At 36.9% G+C, this 22,932-nt stretch overlaps 3 protein-coding genes across 3 annotated transcripts; 2 read left to right on the top strand and 1 right to left on the bottom strand.

Annotated features, from left to right (window-relative positions):
• Positions 1-621: 621 nt before the first annotated feature.
• Positions 622-10,781, bottom strand: sass6 (SAS-6 centriolar assembly protein). Its single transcript, XM_016572987.1, has 17 exons — positions 10,467-10,781; positions 10,245-10,305; positions 10,084-10,163; positions 9,871-9,975; positions 9,612-9,783; positions 9,424-9,501; positions 9,217-9,336; positions 6,643-6,834; positions 6,371-6,565; positions 6,065-6,154; positions 5,698-5,877; positions 5,538-5,619; positions 4,814-4,932; positions 4,530-4,676; positions 1,241-1,323; positions 1,066-1,160; positions 622-984 (listed from the first exon to the last, which is right to left on the bottom strand). The coding sequence occupies exons 1-17, from the start codon at positions 10,529-10,531 to the stop codon at positions 908-910; spliced, it is 1,941 nt and encodes a 646-aa protein (XP_016428473.1). The 5' UTR covers positions 10,532-10,781; the 3' UTR covers positions 622-907.
• A 44-nt stretch (positions 10,782-10,825) lies between these two features.
• Positions 10,826-12,622, top strand: lsm7 (LSM7 homolog, U6 small nuclear RNA and mRNA degradation associated). Its single transcript, XM_016572989.1, has 4 exons — positions 10,826-10,918; positions 11,174-11,264; positions 11,375-11,446; positions 11,661-12,622. Exons 1-4 carry the CDS (start codon positions 10,913-10,915, stop codon positions 11,801-11,803), a joined length of 312 nt encoding a protein of 103 aa, XP_016428475.1. The 5' UTR covers positions 10,826-10,912; the 3' UTR covers positions 11,804-12,622.
• A 1,760-nt stretch (positions 12,623-14,382) lies between these two features.
• On the top strand, positions 14,383-22,699 carry tmprss9 (transmembrane serine protease 9). The gene is made up of 15 exons (XM_016572954.1): positions 14,383-14,442; positions 15,350-15,525; positions 15,615-15,742; positions 15,847-15,914; positions 16,521-16,696; positions 16,787-16,828; positions 16,909-17,022; positions 17,605-17,770; positions 17,855-18,129; positions 18,342-18,484; positions 18,557-18,944; positions 20,308-20,476; positions 20,579-20,844; positions 22,044-22,180; positions 22,504-22,699. Exons 2-15 carry the CDS (start codon positions 15,393-15,395, stop codon positions 22,663-22,665), a joined length of 2,367 nt encoding a protein of 788 aa, XP_016428440.1. The 5' UTR covers positions 14,383-14,442; positions 15,350-15,392; the 3' UTR covers positions 22,666-22,699.
• The last annotated feature ends 233 nt before the right edge of the window (positions 22,700-22,932 follow it).

The following is a 22,932-nucleotide window of genomic DNA, read 5'->3' on the forward strand; positions in this document are numbered from 1 at the left end:
CTATAGTAAACCATAAATACAAAAATATAAATACACACAATTAATTATATACAGTTTTACACAGCAAACCACACACTGCCATTCATATCAATCAAGAACTTGAATCCTTCTATTAGCCTTAAATAAAATTGTCAATTACACGAATAGCACTATTTGAATACGAAATGGCAGCTCTCTTGAGTGTTTGGCAAAAGTTCATTCAGAGGCAGTTCTTGTATGGCACAATCAAGTTTAAGACATTGAAAAGACATTTTATAGGCACTACAGACTTGAAGGACCAAAACGTAGCACCATTATTATTGATAAATTAGTCCCATGCTAATGCCAAAGTCTCAAACAATCAAGGAACCTCTTTGTAAACAATGGAAACCCGTTAAACCACAGAATAAAAGGTAAAAACATAACTCTTTATAGTTCATAATTTTGACTTTTTTTTCTTGTGATTCTGAGTTTATATTTCACAATTCTGTTGTTTGCTTCCACTATGGAATGTAAAATAAAAATGTAACTGCGACTTTAATCTCAGTTTTTACATCACAATTTTAAGATTAAATTTCACAATTTGGACTTCTCAGAATTGCAAGTAAAAGTCAGAATTGTGAGAAAAAAAGCCTGTTCCTGCCACAGAAAAAAAAGTAAATGATTAAAAAAAAAATCTGACAATTTAGACCTTGTTTTCACAATTCTAAAAAACGTCATAACAGCAAGATATAAACTGCAATTTTTCCACCCGCCTTTTTTCTCTCAAAATTGTAAGTTTAATTATTAGTGATTAAAAATAAATGTTTTAATAAATTATTGGACATTTTAAACAAACATGAACATCATCTGCATGGACACTTTGCAATGAATTCCCATCTTAGCAGTGGTCTTCACACACACAACGTAGTGATGAATAGAAGTGCATCTAAACTGCTGGGAAATACGCAGAAGCTGTGGGCGCTGTTGGTTTTGCTCCAGCCGTGTTCAAAGGCTTAGGAACTTCTGTAGGTACAGATATTAAATACTTAATAAAAAGGTCTAGAAATTAGGAATAAATGGGGGAAAACAGTGCTTGTGATTTGCCTCGGTTTAGATGCATGCTGGGTAGAAGGCCGCGGAGAGGAATGCTGTCATCTCGTCTCTCAAAGTACTTGGAGTCCAGACCAACAGGTTCTCCGCTGTTGAGATCCGAGATATGATCACACCAAAGGCTTTATTACAGAGAACAGGAAGTAAATGGATTGAAAGAGGAACTCACTTCTCTTTATTGGAGGGCTGGGAGAGTGCAGTGGGACTCACGTCTGCTGCTGAAGGTTTGGCACTCATAGGGTTAAACTGGACCTAAAAAGAATTCAACAGTGTTTTGTCGGACACATTCAGAAGCAGCGATTGTCACTGAAAAAGGCTTTGCTCACACTGACAGCTACAATCGGATTTTTAGGTCCATCAGAGTCAATTGAGTTCAGGTTTTCGTAGCAGTATGTACGTGTGCATTTATTTTCAACAAATTTTGAGATTTTATTTTTTAATATTTTCACAAAATGGTGAAATTTTTTTATAATTGTATGCTTGGAAACCTTTTTGGGGAAAAGTTCACAATTCACAAAATTATGGTACAAATTTATTTTTGGAAAATGTGATTTTTTTTTTTTTTTTATTAGTTGAAAATTAATAATAGTAATAATTCTAGTAAATATTATAATTACTGTGAACATAGTAATATCTGACATTCTCCCTGTCATTCTTCAGGGTTGGGCATGTATGAAAGTCCTCTCTTCCTGCCTGCTCATGATGAAGAGTCTGGAGGCCGGAGTGTCCCCACCACTCCTCTACAAGTGGCTGCTCCAGGTGATCAGCTGGAGGAAGTCACGTCAAGCTTGTTTGGTTGATATCTTTTAGTCAAACCTAACTGCTCTCCTCCTTTCGTTTGTGTTGCCAGTGACGGTTTTCACAGAGAGCCACCCCTCTGATGTGTCAGAGACAGCCTCTCAGTCGGTTCCCATGGTCAGCACGTCCACCGCCAGTCTGACCGCACCAGGAGAAGCTGTCCCAGGGGACGATGGAGATGATGTTTTTGTGGGGGAGGCTGAGAGTGAAGGGTGAGCACTCACAACAGTTTCGTGCTTCACTTCAGAGCGGCTCAGTTTTGTCAGCGGGTGTGATATGTGTGTGCAGGGCGGGTAGTGAGGCATGTCTAGAGGGCCAGTCGGAGCTGGAATCTGCACAGCCGAGCGATGATGCCAGCCTGCCCTCCACTAGTCAAGAGCCCACGTCCAGCTCTGCAGGTACATACCATTTACAGACTTGCCACTTTGATTTGTTTTTTGTTTTTTTCCTGTTTTTTCTTCTGGATCTGGTCATTTCAAAAATAGATTTAAAAATTAAATTTGACCTAATTCCGTCTAAATTAAAATTAATTTTCTTATTTTGTTGGGGTATAAAGTCCAAAATACATTGGTGTGATGCAACTATCATGACATCATTAAAGCTGCAGTCCGTAACTTTTTTGTTCAAAATTTATATAATAAGCGAGTACACCATGAATCCTTTTTCCAAACCGTGTTTTTGGCTTGTCCAGAATCACTACAGTACACCTATAATAAGTGTTTATATTCAGACTATTTAGACTGGTTCGGGTAGGTCCCGCTGTGGAGTAGCCCAGTACCTGCGTGATTCGTCATAGACATAAACAGAGAGAAGTAGCTCCGGCTACAATGTTCTTCCACAAGACGCACGCGGTTCTGTTTATTAACCGCTAGAGCGCCAAAAGTTACAGACTGCAGCTTTAACAAAACAAACCTAATTAAAAGAAGTTCTTGACGTAAAACCTTGAGTAGTTTAGAATGTTTAGTTAGTATTTTTGAAGCAAAGAACCTCTGTGTGTATGTATACACGCACACACGTACACACTGCCGTTCAAAGCGTTGGGATGAGTAATGTTTTTTTTAATGGAGTCTCTTATGCTCATCAAGGCTGTATTTCTATATTTTTCAATATAGCTGTGTTATAAACGGTGTTAAAGTATACAGTACCATTCAAACGTTTGGGTCAAAAATACAGAAATATTATTGCAATTTCTAATATTAACTTCCTATTTGAATATATTTTAAAATATGATTTATTTCTGTGACTCAGCACTAGATTTTATTGGTTAAGACACACCAATTTGCTATATCGAGCGACAAAACGAGCCGATTTGTACAACTAAAAATAGCTGGACGCAGATATTTTTTTTTTTACAAAATTATTATGAAAATACATTTTATAAAAAATATTTTTGGGAAAATTTCGAGGGGGGAAATTGGATGTTTTCACAAAATTATGATGAACACGTTATAAATTTTTTTTTTTTTTTTTAATAAAAAAACAAAAAGTAATATTTTCATAAAAATGTGTTGAAAATGTTATAACTACTTTTGGAAAATATGTGTAGGGGGTATTTTCACAAAATTATTTTTTAAAAAATACAAATTTTGGGGGAAAATATTTAATATTTTCACAAAACTGTGGTGAAAGATGTTATAAAAATTTTATTTTTATAAAACATACAAAAACACATACAAACATTTTTTTCTATTTTCACAACATTATAGTAATGTAATAAAAAATTATGTTTATAAAATTTGGAAAATATAATTTTTTTTATATTTTCACCAAATTATTTTTAAAAAATGTTTTGGAAAACTTTACATTTTTTATTGTTATGTTTAATATTTTCAGAAAATTATGGTAAAATGTCAATTTTTCACAAATGTAAATTTTCAAAAATATTTTATTTTTTTGGGAAATTCAGTCTGAAATATTTTCTCAAGTAGATTTTTGGGGCGCTACATGTATTAATCATCATTGTTCAGCACCAGAGCGAGACGCCATAATCGACATGAGCAGCCAAAACCATCTGCTCCTGCCACAATCAACTGTCTACATTTACATTTAGCAGACGCTTTTATCCAAAGCGACTTACAAATGAGGACAATAAAAGCAGTCAAAACTAACAAAAGAGCAACAATATATAAGTGCAAATGACAAGTCTCGGTTAGCCTAACGCAGTACACGTAGCAAGGTGTATATATATATATATATATATATATATTATACACACACACATATACACACACAAAGAGAAACAAGTAGATAGAATAGAAAGCTAGTCTTTGTTTGTTTTTTGTTAAATAAAAAAATAAAAAGAGAAGATAAATATAGATAAAGTAGAATTAAAACAGAATAGAAAGTGTTAGAGTTAGAGGGTCAAATACTAATGTCTAGAATACTATGGTTAAGTGCCAAAAATTTTATTATAGCAACTGTGGTAAATAAAACACTACAAATCGAATCAATCCAAGCACTAGCAAAAAAAATAAAAATAAAATAAAATCTAAAAAAAAAATGTGGACACATCGTGCTTAAGTTTGGAAAAACAAATCAGAAAGAACTGTGTTCAGTGGTTTGCATGTCTCTATTATATTCTCTGCTCACAGAGAAAAAAACCTAATAAATGTAGGGAAACAAAGATGGCATAAGAGAAAAGAAGAGGAGATGAGGCCTGCCTTTGGTCCAGACGTCTGATTGTGTGCTGACAGGACAGAGCGAGGTCCTGAGCTCACACAGGAAAGAGGAAGAGGATATTTGGAGTTTATCGTAGAGGTGATGGGGAAACCCTGTCCCAAAGACGAGGGGAAACCTTTGCTATCAAGCTAGAGAAGACAAGAACAGCTACATCATTTCAAACACAATCAAACTGATAGTTACTGCTTGATTTCCTGCTACATCTACAGACAACAACCTGCTTGGCGGATTTTATGCTAGACTTTAAGTGACAGCAGTTAATTACCATATTGTGAGGAACACTTCCTGTTCTCAGACCTGCGGCAGGAGTCTCGAACATTCCTAAAGTTTCCTGCTTCCGAGAGAGCTGGTTCTCATTCAGCTGCTTGTTCAGCCAAGTTATTACTGAAGAATACCATGTTAAAATTAAAAATATGATTTTAATGCGATATATGTGTGTGTGTGTGTGTAAAACTAAAAAATTTCATCATAAATATTATAGAAATAACAGATTTAAAAATAAAATAAAATTTGAAAAAAGCTAAAACACAGACATAAATGATGTTAATTATGTTAATTATGCCAAGTCTATAAAGTACATAGATGGAAAAAATTAGTACCAAAAAATAAATAGAAATAAATATAACCAAAAAGTAAGCAATAAAAACAGAGAAATAAATAGAATTATAAATAAATAAATACAATGATAAAAAAACAAAAAGCTACAAAACACACACACGTAATGCTAATTATGTAAAAAGTATATCAATTAATAAAATATAAATAAATAGAATGTAAATATAGAAAAATAAACATCACCATCAAGAATCTTGGATAAAAACAAAACAAACAAAAAAACATATAAAAACAAAAATAAATAAAATAAACAATTAGAAAAATGAATATGAATCTAAATAAAGATAAAAACAAAAAGATAAATAAAAAGTTACAGTAAATAAACAGCAAATGCACAAAAAAGCAAAATCACCTGAATAAATCAAAGTCCTCACCGTTCTCATTGGTTTTTAACACTTCCCTGCTCTCGTCCAGTTTCTGAACTGTCGCGTCTAATTGTTCTTTTAATTTCATTACCTAAACCAAAAGAAAATATTGATACTAAGATAAAAAGAACTGTTCATCAAGCAGGCATTAGTTGGCAGCACACGGTACCTCTTCCTCTTTCTGTCGGAGCCGTTGTTGGGCATCCTGCAGCTCTCGCTGCTCCCGCTGCAGTTTCTCCGTAGTTTCCTGCAGGATCTTTTCCTGAGACACCGTCACGGTGTTCTTCACCTTGATCTTCCCCGCCAGCGCCTTCAGATCCCCCTGGAGCTTCTTGATGATGCCGTTGGCCTGAGAAATTATGTCTGTGAGTAGGCTTGCCGCGATAGACGGTGCTGACGGTGATACCGGTGTTAAGCCGCAACACCGGTTACGTCACTTGCCCATAGAAAATTTCCTCACCGTCACAACCCTATCTGTGAGACGCATTCATCTGGACTTAAAATAGAAATGATTTTCTTTTAAAATCGACTCAAACCTTGATGAGCTCCTCCGACAGGGATTGTACCGCGGCCTCCAGCTTGCTGATTTGAACTTGCTTACTTTCAACATTTCCTTCGACAGAGTTCTAGCAAAGAAACAGAAAATTATAAACATAAAATAAATAAAATGACATCCATTTCATATTTCATGCCAAAAATGTTTTTTTTTTTTTTAAATACTATAAAAAAGAATTACATTTCATTTATTTTTGCACAATGCTAATGAGAACCGTCACCTTCTGCTTCTGTGTGGCCTCCAGCACTTCCATAATGCTAATGAGAATTGTGGGCAATGCGTTCACCTTCTGCTGCTGTGTGGCCTCCAGCACCTCTTTGGTCCGCAGCACGAGCTGCTCTTTATCTTTGATCTCCTGCTCTAAGACGGCCACTCGCGTCTGCAGCTGGTTGACCAGACGCTCTTTCTCGTGGCATTCGGTGTCGAGGGTGCTGTTCTCTCTCCTCAACGACAGAACCTGCTGCTTGGACCTCTGACACTCCTGGACAGAGAGGCAAAGATAAAACATCAGACTTCCTCCTGATTTCCAGACCACATCCTTCTGAAGAAACCTCGCACCTCTTCCAGGCTGGCCAGTTTGGCTTTAAGGTCTCGAATGGTGGAGTCGCTCTTGTATTTCTTGTCGATGAGCTCTCTGTTGGCCGTTTCCAGCTCGGAGACTTTGGTTTGGAGCTGCTGGGTGCTTCTGTGATGAGACGACTCAAGTTCCTGTCGCAGCTGTTCGTTCTGCTGCTGCAGACGGGCTTGTGTCTATTAAATACAATTAACACAACAAATCAGTGCAGCAAGCTCATTACTTTGTGAAGGGTTAAAATGAGAAATAAATACATTTAAAAGCTTTTCTAACACACATACACACACATATACATTACATTCTAGGGATGTAATGATTACCGGTTTGACGATAAATCGTGATAAAATTCCACACGGTTAGTATTACCGTTTCATATTTTAATTATCATTAAAACCGTATTAGATTACCGCGATTTGAACAACTCACGATAAATAAATACTGTCCAGCACTAATTTCATTTAATTTTTCTTAAATGTGGATTCTACACATTTGAACAATTCAGATAAACTATCTAGAATTATTTATGGAGCAGATAAAATACATATAATCATCTATTAATCAATTATCATTTTGGGAAATTTTCATACCGTTACATCCCTATTACATTCATACATATACATACATACATGTACACATTTTTATAACACTATTTATAACACGTGTTTGCTGCGTTGAGCAATGTAGCCAATCACAGACATATCTATTGATTTCAGGAACGCAATGGCCAATCAAAGGTGTTTAAGTTAGAATCCACTCACCGCTCAAAAGTTCTTGCAGTGCTGAAAATTGCGTGTTTCTTACAAATCATCTCATTATTACACACGAAGTGCAGACATTATGGAAGATTCATTGTGCATATATTGTGTTATAACAGAGCTTTATGAGATCGCGATGAACTGAGATGTCAGTTTTTAGTGATAATATGGGAGCGCTGCTCGCATTCTGCCATGCCAAACCATGCACACCGCAGCATTTATTTTTAATCAGGCTCGTATTGAATTAACATTTTACTTAAATTAAAATTCATTAAAACTAAACATCTAAAAAGAAAGAAGTTCTTGCTTAGAATCCAGAGTTTAGCTGACTAGTATTAGTAGGATGGTGGTCACAAAAAGTAAAACCATGGTCCTCATTACCATGGTTAGATGGTTTTTAAAATAAATAATAAGTAATAATAATAACGTTTGTCAGCGCTGTGCGGGAGACTGATTCCGCTCTGCTTTGACGCGCGGCTGGCGGATGCATCGGGTAGCGCTGTTTCACACCTTCAGAGTATTTGCTTTATGTGGTTTCGCATTCGCTGTAATTTAAGGACAGCGCCTAATATCGGGGAGGTCTCCCTCGCTTCGGCGATCGGCCCACTACTTGAATGGAATGTCCCGGTGCTTCCGATGGCCAATAGGCGATCGCGGGCCCCCCAGACCTCTGGGCCCTATGCACTCTGTCACCCTTTCCTTCCGCCCCCCCCTTTCCACTAGCAACGCCCCTGGTCGTGATTACGAGCACGTTGCATTCTTTACTGTTAAAAATAACAGTGAACAGTGGTTTGTGAATGTTGATGCTTAGCCTAAATAATTTTCATGTGAGCGCTGCTGCAGTCTTAGGCCCTCCCCAAATGCTCTCATTGGTTGAGACGAGTGATGACACCCATCCCAAGCCAGTACTGATCAACATCACACCCCTCCTGTGACCCATGGTTTGTCTGTATGTGTATTCAGAGCCAGTGAGCAACGGACTTTCAAAATAATTATAAAAAATGTGTGATAAAATAATTGTTGGCATTAGTTAATTAATGCGTTAACGCGATAACGTGCTAACTTGCCCAGCCCTAATATATATATATATATGTGTGTGTGTGTGTGTGTGTATATATATATATATATAATAAAATTAAGATAGAAATACGAAAAACAAATAACTGAATAAAATAAAAATAAATTTAAATGTAAATAAACAAACTAAGAAAAAAAACTAAATATAAAAATAAACAAAATAAAAAATAAAGATGAAAACAAATAAAGATAAAAGATAAAAGTACATAAACAAAAAATGTAAATAAATACATCAATTAAGAAATAAAAATAAAATAGATAAATGAAAATATAAATAAAATAAATAGAAATTAGAAAAAAATAATTAACAGAATAAAATTAGAAACAAAAATAAATAAATTTAAATATAAAAAATACCTAAAGATAAAAATAACTAAATAAGCAAAAGAATAAACAAACAAAACAACAATAAAAAGAAAAACAAACAATAATAGATAATAAAATACATTAAGAAATAAGATAAACTCGAAAAATAGACAAAAAAAAACAAAAATTTTTAAATCAACTCAAATTCCAATATAAATATCTAAAGACAAAAAACAATAATACTACAACTAAACTAAACTTAACTAAAACACAAGATAATAAAATAAATATAAAATAAGAAACAAAAAACTAACGAAAATATATAAAGATAAAAAATAAATACAACTAATAAATATGATTGATTGATTGCTATGATGAATTCAACACTGAAATGCCCATATCAGCTGGATGTTGGGTTACCTCGAGAGCTTTTTCACGCTCAGCTGTGAGATCTTGCATGTGTCTGCTGGACAGAGAGGTCGTTTGCGATGTCCATTCAGATCGCAGTTTGTCCAACTCTCGACTTTTCTCAGACAGGGTCTGGAGGATAAATAAAAGTGTATAATTATAATAATAATAACAATAATAATAAGTTCACTTCGAAGAGGAATCTAGAATGTGGCTTACTTGCTGCGCATAATTTAGCTGTCTTGTCAGATCTTCCTCAGTCTTTCTCAACTTCTGTTCCAACTGCTGCTTTTCCTCCTGAAAAAACACCCAAAAAACAAAGACGCATTACAGATTCATTCATTAAAAACAAGCAGGATTACGACATACATATTCTATTTGTAGTCCAAGCCCGTGATGAGTTTCACCTTTACGGTGGACAGACAGGTGGCCAGATACTTCTTAATATCTGTATCAGATCCCGGCAGCAGTTTCAGAGAGAGATGCGTGAGGTGTTTAAAAGCGTTCGTCTCCACAATGTTAAGGTTTGAAGGACTGTGATCGAACGCTGATGAAGCCGACGTGAGCTGCAAGAGAAACCTGAACACAAACAGACAGAAACGGTTCGCACAACCAATACGCATTAACAGGAGATATAAAAGCGATAAAATCTAGATAAACTCTCACCGTGGGTTTTCTTTGTCCTGTTCAAAGATGCACTGCTCAAGCAAGTCGATAAATTTTTGTGGGAATGATGTGAAGTCAATTAAAAGCCCTTGTTGTACCTTTAAACTGTGAAGGAAAGCGAATATTGATTATTACATTGAAAACTGCACACCGAAGTAAAATATTTAAATTAAATATGGACCAATATTATATTTAAAAAAAAAATCACAATACCTCTGAAAATCTTCCTCTGATATGACAAGGTTGTATAAAAAGTAAAGATCAGTATCATCTGTCAGCCGTACAACCAAATCCTGTTAATAAAAATAAAGTCAAAATACCAAATAACATTATTTAAATACATAACTAATGATGTATAAATGACAATTTCTCACCTTTCTATGGACAGGATTTGATGATGGCTGCAGTTCAATACTGATACGAATGAATGAACGTCTGTGATTAAAAAAGCATCATAAATAATCACATTTAGACCCTTAAGAACCTCCAAAATCAAAATTCTATAACATACAAAACAATTAATGAATTAACAAACCCAAAACACACATTTAGGTCATATTTATGTTTAAAACACATACATATACAATCGGTTTTACCTCTCATCGGTATCTCTATTCTTCACAAGCACCTGTAACCTCTTGTTAAAAAGTAATTCCGTCATTTCGAGTTCATATAATAACCCCCAAAGCGATATTAATCATAAAAATAGCGGTTTATTCGTGTTTTTACGCTGGTGAATGAATCATTTGCTGGTTTGTTTTCTCGCGCTTCGCTCCCGCGTTTGTCCGTTTCTCACCGGATATGCCGAGGGCCTCAACCTAATCCCGCATATGATCTTATCTCAGCATGTTTATGTTTTTTTACGATATTAGAAATTAAATACGAAACTTTCAGGTTGTGTTTAATCTCTATCTGTGGGTATTTAAAGATGATAAAATTAAACATATTTTCTGTCAAGGTTCACCGGCGCGTGTTGTGATTGGTCGAGAGGCAGGCGTCAAGCGTCTACGCAGAGTGGGCGGGGCGTACAGGAGTTTTGAACATGGCGGTGAGTAGCGCAAACGTTTCCTCACCGTTCACTTTATAAACGCTTCTATGGACGCGTGGCGTTTACAAACAAACACACATATAAACACACAAATGTCTTGTGGGCTCTTAAAGTTTAATTTTACAAACTAGAGCCAGCTGGTTATTGTAAATGTGATGTATTGTGTTGTGTATTATTGCGCTAAGCTACATGGTCTGATATTATATTATACAGGCCTGTAATATTTTATATATAATCCGTGGTCTTGGTTTGCAGGATAAAGAGAAGAAAAAGAAGGAGAGTATTTTTGATTTGTCGAAATACATCGACAAACATATAAGAGTAAAGTTCCAAGGAGGTCGTGAAGGTGAGACAGTTGCTTTATGAGATAAATTAGGGGTTTAAATAATATAATGACATTATATTATGCTTAATTAAGTTACGTTGAATTTAACATTCATTGTTTTCTATTTTCAGCAAGTGGGGTCTTAAAAGGCTTCGACCCGCTGTTGAATCTTGTGTTGGATGGCACCACTGAATACATGCGAGGTAAAATCTCCAGACAGATTGTGAAATAAATAATAAAAAATATATTTTATTTTGATACATTTTTAGCTATATTTATTTTAATTGTTTATATTTTTATTCTAATCAAATAGTTAATAAGATTCAAGTTTTAATGTTTATTTATTTTAATACTTTTTTTTTTTTTTTTTTACATTTTAATCATTATGCATGATTCGATCACATCCTTTTTACGCAGATCCTGATGATCAGTATAAACTGACTGAAGACACCAGGCAGCTCGGTCTGGTTGTATGTCGAGGGACGTCCGTCGTGCTGATCTGTCCACAGGACGGGATGGAGGCCATTCCGAACCCTTTCATTCAACAGCAAGATGGATAACATTATGCCTTTTTTTCTTGCATTGTATAGATGTCTGGTGAAGAAAATAGATGGTTTTTGTTAGGTCTGAAATCATGAAAAATACATTTTGTATTTAGACTCAGGATAAGTGTTTTTGGTTGGTTTTGTTTCTGTGGTTTATGAAACTCTTTTTTTGTGTGTGTTGATTATGGTTTGAATTATAAGGCTTGCTTTCTGTTCATGAAAATGGGTGCGTGATGTTGCCCTAGTTCTTTCAGTGTTGTTTTATTAATTTAGACATTAATAAACATCTAGGATGTAACCATTTCTAAATTAAGCAAAAACAAAGATGATGCCTGTACCTCAAGGGTGGATCCCACAGGATTACCTTCTCAGAAGGCTTTTGTACACACACAAACAGTTGAACATTCAGCAAGCTTTCAGTGAACATCTTTGTATAATCTAAATGGAAACTGTATTTTGAAGGTCTTCGGTTCTGAGACACCTTGAGAAAACATTTGTGTTTACCTTTGTGGTGTCGTCTCCTCTGTTTTACACTCGCAAAACTAATTCCTAAGATTAAAGACTCAGTTATGGACCCTTCCCTATTTGGGAGAATGTTTTTCTTAAGAACATGCATACACTTTATTACACTTGCTTACTAGTGGATCCTCTGCAGTGAATGGGTGCCGTCAGAAAGACAGTCCAAACAGCTGATAAAAACATCACAATAATCCGCAAGACTCCAGTCTTATAAAGTGAAAAAACAAATCCATCATTAAGGTGTTTTAACGTTACCTCTGGCAAAAACATGAGTCTAATCCATAATGACTCTTCCTCCAGTGAAAAAGTCTATCTGTTGTTTTTTCACATCAAAATCCACAAACATTTGTTTAGAACCGTTTCGGACTGTTTTTGCTTGTAAAATGTGATCGATCTGTGCATATTTCTCTCCTGATTCAGATTAGATGACTTTTTCACTGGAGAAAGCAATAATATGGATAAAGAACTTGTACTTTAGCCAGAAGCAATGGTTTGAAGTTAAAAATGTCTTAATGATAGATGTGTTTCTTACAAACATGCAACTTTTCACTTCACAAGATATTAACTGATGGACTGGAGTTGTATGGATTATTGTGACGTTTTTAATCAGCTGTTTGGACTCTCATTCTGACGGCACCCATTCACTGAATTTGATCCATTGGTGAGCAAGTGACATTTCTCCAAATCTCATAAAGAAACAAACCCATCTACATCTTGAATGGACTGAGGGTGAGTACTCAAAAAAGAAAATTGGCTGAAAATGTAAACAGTTTCTTTAAAGCATAACAGAAGAACTACTCTCACATACACTCAAATCATGTTTTTCTATAACCTTCACTAAAAGCTTGGAAACAAAGGGTTTTCCACCAAGAAGAGAGCTTTTTTGATGGATATCAGATTAGCCATTCATGCTTCTTAGCACAGCCACAAAGCCCTGCTTTAAACTTTCAGGATTGACTTTAAGTGGGAAACAGCATGTACAGCAATATACTAGTGAGATCCAGTATAGTTTCCACTCTGATATTTAATGCAATACGTGTGTGGTAATTGAGATTTGTTGGTCCCTCCATTTGTGATGGTAGTTTTCTAGCAGTTATGAATGAAAGGCTCAGTGTGTCTTGCCTCGCTGGTGCTCTTTTGAACAGCAGGACTTTCCAGATTTTATCAGTGCGCACTGGCACCCAAGTCTGGGCTTTATTGGGTAACACAGTTATAGTGGTTCAGGGTCTGTTAACTGATGGTTAACTTTAGAGGGGTCTGTAAGAGGAGCTGCTGTATGAAGCCACGCCAACTCTTAATACTTATCCAGGTCAGTAGAAGTCTGAGGCGCGGTGGGCTAGTGTGGCAAGTTGCATTTCATGCATTTCATTTTGCACAGTAGAGATTAAACCTATGAGGTTAAAAAATAGGAAATAATGAGGTAAAAAAGTAATAAAAATTTATATATAAATAAAAAATAACATTTGACAAACAGATTTATCAGCTAAAATAGCCTACATTCTACAAGCATGAAACATGGGAAAACATCAATGTATAATAAAATAAGTAATATATATAAGAAACAACAAAAATAAAAAAGCTATAAAAGCTATAAAAAATCTAAATAAAAATGAACAGATATAAACAATAATAAAAACTCAGAAGTAGATTTGTTAGAATACATTTTACGAACTAAAAGATATAAAATATAACAGAATAAGTAATATAAAAAGATACAAATAAGGACATAAACAGAGAAGAGAAAATGACACGAAGCGTTTGATAGATAGATAGATAGATAGATAGAAATTTTTAACTATTTGAAGTATAAGCTTCTGGTTTTGTTTTGGATTTTTCCCCCCATTTAACCCCTCCTAAGAACAACAACTATTATTTCTCTAAATCTCTTAGAAGTCTTAAAGTAATATTGTGAGAAATATTTGAGGATTTTATTATACAAACAACAGTTTTATGTGGACAACGCAGCACCGACCAATCAAACACGAGATCCCGCCCTCACCTGTGAAGCCCCGCCCACTGGCAAGCCTACCGCATAACAGTACTGGGTTCTATATAGTCTCCAAACGTATCTTGAGGTTTATTCGGACGTCAACGTAAAGATCAGATGCCTCAGTGACCAGATGCTGTCTGAAACGGTGAGTAACAATCGATTCAACACTACGTAACTAGTTATTGGTGCGTGACTGTGCCAGAAGTTATTACACACAGTCAGTTTTAATACTCTTTGCCTTACTTTGTATAGAGTTCCTCAGAATAGTATTTTTTTAACTGCAGTCACGTAAAATATCTATTTTTATTATGTTAAAAACGAAAATATTATTGTATTGCATTATGTAATTGGTCGAATTGTGATTGCTATTTATTATAGCTATTTTATATTTCACACTATTGCACTGTTTTTTTTCTTCATGCAAGCATGCACATAATAATTTTGCAATTTAGGTTTTAACTGGCATATATAGTGAGCATACTCCTACTGTTATTAGCATGCATTTTTGTAGTTGTTGTGACCTGAAATCATAAGTATTCTATATCATATTTTTCTTTCATTTCAAATATTTTATCCATTTGATTATATTCTAGATTAATTGGAGTATATTGTATTGTTTTCTCAAGCTGTATGCCAAAACCTGCCTTTTTATTTGATACTGTTGCATTGTTGTTGGCAAGCATGCAAATAATAGTTTTAATTGGCATTTATCATCTGTTTGATGTCGATATATGTAATGAGAGAGTTGTTGTGGCATTTACAACCCTGAAGTGAAAAGTAACTATATCAATATATTCTGGAACAGCACGTTTCATATTTCTGTGTGATAACATTTCCGACTCGACAGAGGTTTGGTTTGGCTTCTCGGAACCACTCCTAGTATTGTCTCATTCTATGGCTGGTGAACTAATACTTTGGCATCCCACGAGATGATTTTCAGTGTCGGCACCCAAGGGAGTCGCTAATGCTTTTGAGCTCTTAAAAACCCAATCCTGTTTTTACCTGGTCATCTGTCTGTATTTCTTACCTCCATGTGTTCTTGTGTTTTACAGTTTGGATGTCCAGGTTGTGTTGCAGGTCTTTGTATAGACTGAAATGGAGAAGAAAGACTTGAATAAGTGGCCCGAGGGTGATCCACGGCCAGCTTACCTCTCCACTTGCAAATGTATGACTTTAGCTGCCATACTGATTCTTCTCATCATTGGGGCTGCTGTGGGATTTATGACAGGTGAACTCGATATATATTTTGTAGTCATTTGTACAAACAATCAAAATATTATGATACTGATGGAAACCAACCTTGTTTTCCCTGTTTAGCTTATTTAATACAAGAGGAACATTATTTCATGGAAACAGTGGAATTGGAAGGTCTCAGTTATGATCCAGATCTGCGAGATAAAACATCAGGTTTCTATGTAGTTCTGACTGCGACTCTGAAAGAAAAGGTACGACCAGAAGACATGAATGCTAATGTGCTCAATTTATTAGTTATTTCAAAACAATAAAATGCAGATGTAAAAAGGGTTTTGCTGTCTTCACTATTTTACAGATCAGGAATATCTTTAGTGCCTCTGCAGTGGCAAGTCACTTTATTGACTGCCAGATAGTTGCATATGGGTAGGTACACTGCTTACATAAAATTAGCTGAAACTGTACTTACCATCAGACCATCCAAGATGTAGAAGAGTTTGTTTCTTCATCAGAACACCAATTCATCACATCACATCACTTGCTCACAAATGGATCCTCTGCAGTGAATGGGTGCCTTCAGAATCAGATGGTAAAAACATCACAATAATCTGCCATCACACTTTAACTGGAGAAAGTGTTATTATGGATTATGGACTGTTATTTCACCCAGAGCGATGATATAAAGTTAAAACGATTTAATGATGGATTTGTTTCTTACAAACATGCAGCTTTTCAGTTCACAAGACATTAACTGATGGGCTGGAGTGGTGAGGATTACTTGTGGATTATTGTGATGTTTTTATCAGCTGTTTGCACTCTCCTTCTGATGGCACCCATTCACTGCAGATGATCCATTGGTGAGCAAGTGATGTAATGCTACATTTCTCCAAATCTGTTCTCATGAAGAAATAACTCATACTATCTTTGATGGCCTGAGGGTAAGTAAATTATTAGCAAATAAAAATGTTTGGGTTAACTATTCACATGGTGGGGAATTATGGTATTTGTTTAAGAGTCTGTGATATCTTTCAGGAATGCCAACACAAATGTTTTGACCTCTCTACGTTTGGTCTTCCGGATCTCTCAAGTCCAGGGGTATACAGAGAGTTTTGTTCAAGACCTCCTCCGCTCTGGATTTAAGGCCATGTTGAATGGGAAACCCATTGTTATCCCAGATTATGGAGAGATCACTAGCATCATCCTTCTTGGTACGCCAGTTTCCTTTTTTTCTCTTAAAAAAAAATGAATTAAAAAACCAGTCAATAATAGTGTTATTTTGACCTATTTTATAATTCCAGGAGCAAGTGGAAAGTCATTCTATGAGATTGGGAATGACATAAGTAAGATAATATATTATTGATCACATTTGAAGGTTTATTGTAAACTTAGAGTGCTCAGATTTGTTTGTTATTTATGGCAGGTAAATGTCCTGAGAACACATTCACTTGTGACAATGGCGAGTGCATCACAAAAACAAATCCAGAATGTGACTCTATAACCGACTGTGTTGATGGTTCAGATGAAACCTTTTGCTGTAAGTGTCACCATCTTGCTATTATGCTAACACTTGAACTAGCTGTTAGTTTCCTTTTTGTAAGTTTAAGAACTTTTTTTGCTGTAAGTAATGTCTTTGACATTTGACATTTTAGTATCAAAATAGTTTAAAGGAGTGGAACATGTATTTATAGTTGTGCTTGTTAAGGCAAACATCACAATCACCAAGGGTTAGTCATTTGAACAAACCACAAATCCTAATTAAATGTACATAATATTGGTACACATTTGAATGATATGTCAAATTGTGCAGCATAATGAGACAATGTGTGCTATTAGTCTTCTATGGATTTCCACCCAATGGACAGAAAATAAAAAAATCAATAGACTTAAATTTAAGATGTACACAAGCTATATCTAGGGACAAGAATTGCACAGAGACCAGAAGCCACCTATAAACCAACCAGGACAATCTAGAAATCACCAAGAATACCATTGGAAATGTATAGAAACATGTTAAAGGCACTACAAACACGTTAGCAACCAAAGAACCATAGAATTGTAGTGGCTAGTTTTAGCTTAATTTATGTTCTTTGATTGTTAACCACTGTTTCTCTTATAGCCTGTGGAACACGTCCAGCCATGGCTAACCGTGTTGTGGGTGGTGAAAATGGCCGTCATGGGGAGCTACCCTGGCAGGTCAGTCTGAGACTACGTGGCCGTCATACCTGTGGTGCATCCATCGTCAACAATCATTGGCTCGTCAGCGCTGCCCATTGTTTTGAAACGTAAGGAATCGTTCTTGTAGAATCTTCATCAGTCCCTCACTAGACACCAATGTATATCTAAATATGTCTTCTTATATACCAAAGAGAAAACAACCCAAAAGATTGGACGGCTCTTGTGGGAGCCAATCTAGTCAGTGGGGAGGAGGGCGAAGCCACCATAATAAACATCAAGTCGCTGGTTGTCTCTCCGAGATACGATCCCATGACCACTGACAGTGATGTGACCGTGCTGGAGTTGGAAACACCATTGACGTTCAGCTCTTATGTTCAGCCAGTCTGTATCCCATCATCCTCTCATATTTTCAGTCCTGGGCAGAACTGCATCGTCTCTGGCTGGGGAACTCTTAATCAGTACACAAGTATGTTTGATGTTGCGGAAAGCATCTGAATATACTTTTGCTTGAATTTGTTGAGTTTAACTTAGATGTACTTGGTCACTTAGATGCTTTTTTCTTGACTGAGTTCTTAGTCTTAATAAGATTCCGTGAAGACCAGTGGTTTTGCCACAAGTCAAAAGCCTGGCTACTTGTGACTACTCTTTTTGAGACTACACTTCTTTGTGCCCGAGCAGGTGAGGTGCCTTCAACATTACAGAAGGCAATAGTGAAGATCATTGACTCGAAAGTTTGCAACAAGTCAACTGTATACAGAGGTGCACTTACCCAAAATATGATGTGTGCTGGATTTCTTCAAGGGAAGGTGGACTCTTGTCAGGTAAGGGTGCTTGATTTAAAAGTGTTTCAAAATTAATTATTCAATTGCTTTAAATGGGGTTTTGTCCTTCAGGGAGATTCCGGAGGCCCTCTGGTATGTGAGGTGTCCCCTGGACGCTTTTTCCTGGCTGGCGTGGTGAGCTGGGGAGTGGGATGCGCACAGATCAACAAGCCTGGAGTCTATTCCCGCGTTACCAAGCTCCGCAACTGGATTCTGAGCTACACCAATACTGCACCAACAATCCAAGTCGCCCCCACTGTCCCTAGCGTCACAACCACTACAGTTCACATTGCTAAAGTTATGAGCCTATCCTCTGAGCAAGTCAGTAATGATTATTACCCTGCTACTGGGAACTGCAGTGGTAATTATAACTGTGGCGGAGACATGTGCATCAGCAAGACAAACCCAGAGTGTGACAGAGTCGCTGACTGCCCCAATGAGGCTGACGAGAAAAACTGTGGTAAATAATATCTATCCATAATCTCAATCTCTAGAATGCCCAATCCTGCTTCTGAAGATCTACCTTACTGGAAAGTTTAGCTCCAAACCTAATCAAGAACTTAATTATTACAAAGAGGTGTGTTGGAGCAGGGTTGGAACTGAACTCTGATCCTAGGATTGGGCACCCCTGCTCTACAACATTTACTCTGGTTTGCACTCACTTTAATGAAATGTTAACTATCTAGAGTAGACCTTCGTCAGGGTAGGTGCCATATTTAAAGGGGTCATTAACTACCTTTGTTGTACTGTTCTCTGAGGTCCACTTATAATGTTATTAAAATTTTTACATCAAAAAACATAATTCAGAAGTAATAGGCAATTTTCTATCCTGTTTTTAACCACCCTCATCAGAACGCTCTGTTTGAATAGGTTTGGCGGAGTGTAGACTCAGAAGTAAACGCCCACTGCTGTGACTGGCTTATAGTTGTTATGTTTGACAGCCTACATCCTTCATAGATGGACACTGCTGTGATTTAGATTAAAAACGCATAAATACTCAGTACATATCAAACACTCCGTAATAACAGACAAAGAAATAGTGACCACGTAATAAAAACAGTTTCTCACACTTGAGTCTTGCGACATTATTGTCGGATCCAATATAGTCGGGACAGCATCGTCTTTTAGTTTCAATCTTTCTGAAAATCCTGCGTCAAATTGTGCCTTGTTTGTAAATGAATCCATGGTAAAATGAAGTGAACAAAGGACCAAGTTCCTACTGACGTGGTCTGGAACTTAAAAAATGAAGTTCATAAATGCACAAATTGGTGGATGGGGTTAAACAGGCAGTGATGTAGAAGCAGGTGTTGATCTTCTGAGAAGGTGGTGTTTAGCCACACTATTACGTCATAAAATGGCAAATTCCACAACCTGTCGTTTGGCAGATTGGCTTCAATGTAAGCTGTTTTTAGACTAACGAGAAAGTTGAGTCCTGAAACTTACAGAATTTTTTAATAGCACAATGACCTCTTATATGTCAAAAGATCAAGGGAATTTTGATTTCTCAGTTCATGACCCCTTTAAATTTAGATGAAAGAAATAAGGGTAGAGATACAGTCTGTTCGAAAGGTTGTACTGTCACCAATTTTCACAACCCAGTGCACTCTTTAGTGCACTGTAAGTTTTTTCGGAATAGCATATTTTCAACATTGTGTCAGCTGATTGACACCAAGTTGCACAACTGTACAACCCATTGAACAGAATGTACATGCATCCCTCACAGCCTTATGGGTGTAAATGTAAATATGGTATATACCCCGACTAAGGACCCATTGAACTAGCTTTAGGAATAAGAATAAAAGAGTCACCTGATTACTTTGTAGACTGTGGGAATCGTCCAGCTATGGGCCAGGAGAGGATTGTTGGTGGTGTCACTGCCCATAGAGGTGAATGGCCATGGGTGGGCAGTCTGCAGTACCAACGCACTCACCGCTGTGGAGCTACGCTTATCCACTGCAAATGGCTCCTGACTGCAGCTCACTGCTTCAGAGGGTAGTGTACCTTTGATTGACATCTACCCAACATGCTCTACTTTCAGTTCTGGACAGAGTTGAACAGGGAAGACTTAGTGTTTTATTTTGTTTTCGTTAATAGTGACCTGAACCCTGGCAGCTGGACGGTAAGTCTTGGCTCGGTCATTTGGTCTGGAGTGGGTGCTCTGGTGATTCCAGTGCAAAGGATCATCCATCATCCTGCTTTCAATGGCAGCACCATGGACTTCGATGTGGCCCTGGTGGAACTCTCCATCCCCGCCCCAAAGTCCTACACCATCCAGACTGTGTGTTTGCCTTCTCCCTGGCATAGCTTCATCAAAAATATGGAATGCTACATCACTGGATGGGGTGCTATGAGGGAGGATGGTAAGTATGGGGTTGGTCAAGGTGACCAAGACAAAACCTAACACTAGTAGTTTATGATATCGTTTTCACCCTACACGTTTTGGTTTTGGGTGACCTGGGTTTGAGTGACCTTAATGTGTGGCAAATGCTGAAGCTGTCTTCCAAACTAGAGTGTTCACCAAGTGTTCACCATCTGTTTGAAAAAGGGAATTTGATTCACATTAGTCGTCATACATTTAGTAATGGATGTAAAAACAAACCAAACATGAAATGCTATATGCCAGAGATTCCTCTCATTCCTCGACTTTATGCAAATATCGCGCGAAAAACGCAGGGCAACAACCAATCGCCGTTAAAAGATGATAAAATGCAAGCAGTATGTAAACAGTTTTCAGAGGCATGCTCTGCCCTAAATTTGACACGCCCCAAAACAGTGGCGTTGTAGCGTTTCCAGCGGCACGGAGTGCAGATTTGATGCTGTAGTGGAAACGCACCGTTAGGGTATCCCATCATGTATCATGTTCTGAAAATCAATCGTGGGACTTTTTTTGCTGAGATCTCGCGAGAGGTCACGGAAACCTTTCCGATGCAAGTTAAATATTAATATAATAATTAGTTATTATATAAAATTTGGTAGAAAACAAAGTGTTGCACGTTTTATTAGTGCAAAGATGAGAAGTGGTTATATATATTTTGTACAACATTTGCAACTGTTTATAGGGACTACTGAACAGACATTTAGAAGTTGATTTTAAAATGCTAAGTATTTAAAATAAAAATAAAGCTATGTAAACACTTGGATTTTTACAACACTATTGCCTAAGTGTGTCACATTAGGTAATGCAAAGTTCTACAGACACTTGTGGTCTTCATCCTCACTTGAACACAAATACAGCCAAATACAGGATACACGTCATATAAGTAGTCAAGTGGTCAAGTGCAAAGACGGCAAGTGTGGGTATTTGGACAAGGCATGTGGCTCTCCAGGACAGAAGTTGGCCACCCCTGCTATATGATATTAGTAGACCATTTGGGTATCCATCACGGGTATTGTGGGACTTAAGATTGGGTCAAATGTACCAAGTGTGAAAACGACATTAAAACAGTTCTTCTATACTTCCCCTTCTTGAATAAGTCTTTTTCCTAAAAGATATGGAAAATTGCGATTGCTTTTGTTTGACAAGCTGCATTATGACATATGGTCTGTTTATCCCATGTAGGTATGATAACCAATTTACTGCAAAAAGCACAGGTTAATGTCATTGATAAGTTGGACTGCCAGCAAGCTTACGGTGCTGAACTTACCAACAACATGATGTGTGCTGGCTCTATGGAAGGAGACAAGGACACATGTCTGGTGAGTTTCTGGTCAAAAATTTGTTTCCAATATTAAAGAGTTCTGAACTCTACTATTCAAAATAGTGAGGAGTTGCACATTCTTCTCTTTGTAGGAGAAATCTGATTCACTTTTTCTGAAGCACCATTGCACTTACCCAATGATACTTAATGCTCTAAAAGTCTTTTTTTACCACTTAAAACATCCACCATGCCTCTTAAGCTGATTACGTAACCCAGCCCAATGTAACCCAACCATATCCTTGAGTTTTCAGCAGACTTCTGTAAATGTCATACCTTCCATAAAAACACCAATGAATGCAGTGGTCTTGTCTTTGTCTGCAGGGAGACTCAGGGGGCCCTCTGGTGTGCCGCGAACCCCAGGGCCGGTGGTTTCTGGCTGGGGTGACCAGCTGGGGTCACGGCTGTGGTCGACTTGGCTTCCCAGGAGTTTACATGCAGGTCACGGCTGTCAGAGAATGGATATCTATATACCTCCCTTTTTAAAAATATCCTCCACCATCTTTCTCACAAGTGACGTGCAGTCATACCTCTCAAATGAAATGAATAGGGGTGTAACGGTTCACAAAATTTACGTTTCGATTCGATACAACACAGTGGTGTCACAGTTCGGTACGTTTTCGATACAGCAAAAAGAAACAAAATGCCAGAGAAATTTCCTTGATTTTTACAAATTTTATATGACGATTTGTTACGGTGATTTGTTTTGCCCTGTTTGAATCAGTTGGAAATGCCTGCCTAAATGCTGCGGGG

This window comes from Sinocyclocheilus rhinocerous, unplaced genomic scaffold (genome assembly GCF_001515625.1).
Source record: "Sinocyclocheilus rhinocerous isolate Xijiao unplaced genomic scaffold, SAMN03320098_v1.1 scaffold1283, whole genome shotgun sequence".
Taxonomy (NCBI): domain Eukaryota; kingdom Metazoa; phylum Chordata; class Actinopteri; order Cypriniformes; family Cyprinidae; genus Sinocyclocheilus; species Sinocyclocheilus rhinocerous.

Coding starts and splice junctions, on each gene's coding strand:
- sass6 (XM_016572987.1), bottom strand. CDS start 10,531: ATGACGGAATTACTTTTTAACAAGAGGTTACAGGTGCTTGTGAAGAAT. Junction 9,337..9,423: donor AGCTAAATTATGCGCAGCAA/GTAAGCCACATT, acceptor TTTATCCTCCAG/ACCCTGTCTGAGAAAAGTCG. Junction 4,677..4,813: donor GAAGTGTTCCTCACAATATG/GTAATTAACTGC, acceptor TGTCTTCTCTAG/CTTGATAGCAAAGGTTTCCC.
- lsm7 (XM_016572989.1), top strand. Junction 11,265..11,374: donor GTTCCAAGGAGGTCGTGAAG/GTGAGACAGTTG, acceptor TTCTATTTTCAG/CAAGTGGGGTCTTAAAAGGC. Junction 11,447..11,660: donor CACCACTGAATACATGCGAG/GTAAAATCTCCA, acceptor CTTTTTACGCAG/ATCCTGATGATCAGTATAAA.
- tmprss9 (XM_016572954.1), top strand. CDS start 15,393: ATGGAGAAGAAAGACTTGAATAAGTGGCCCGAGGGTGATCCACGGCCA. Junction 18,945..20,307: donor GGCTGACGAGAAAAACTGTG/GTAAATAATATC, acceptor ATTACTTTGTAG/ACTGTGGGAATCGTCCAGCT. Junction 22,181..22,503: donor GAGACAAGGACACATGTCTG/GTGAGTTTCTGG, acceptor CTTTGTCTGCAG/GGAGACTCAGGGGGCCCTCT.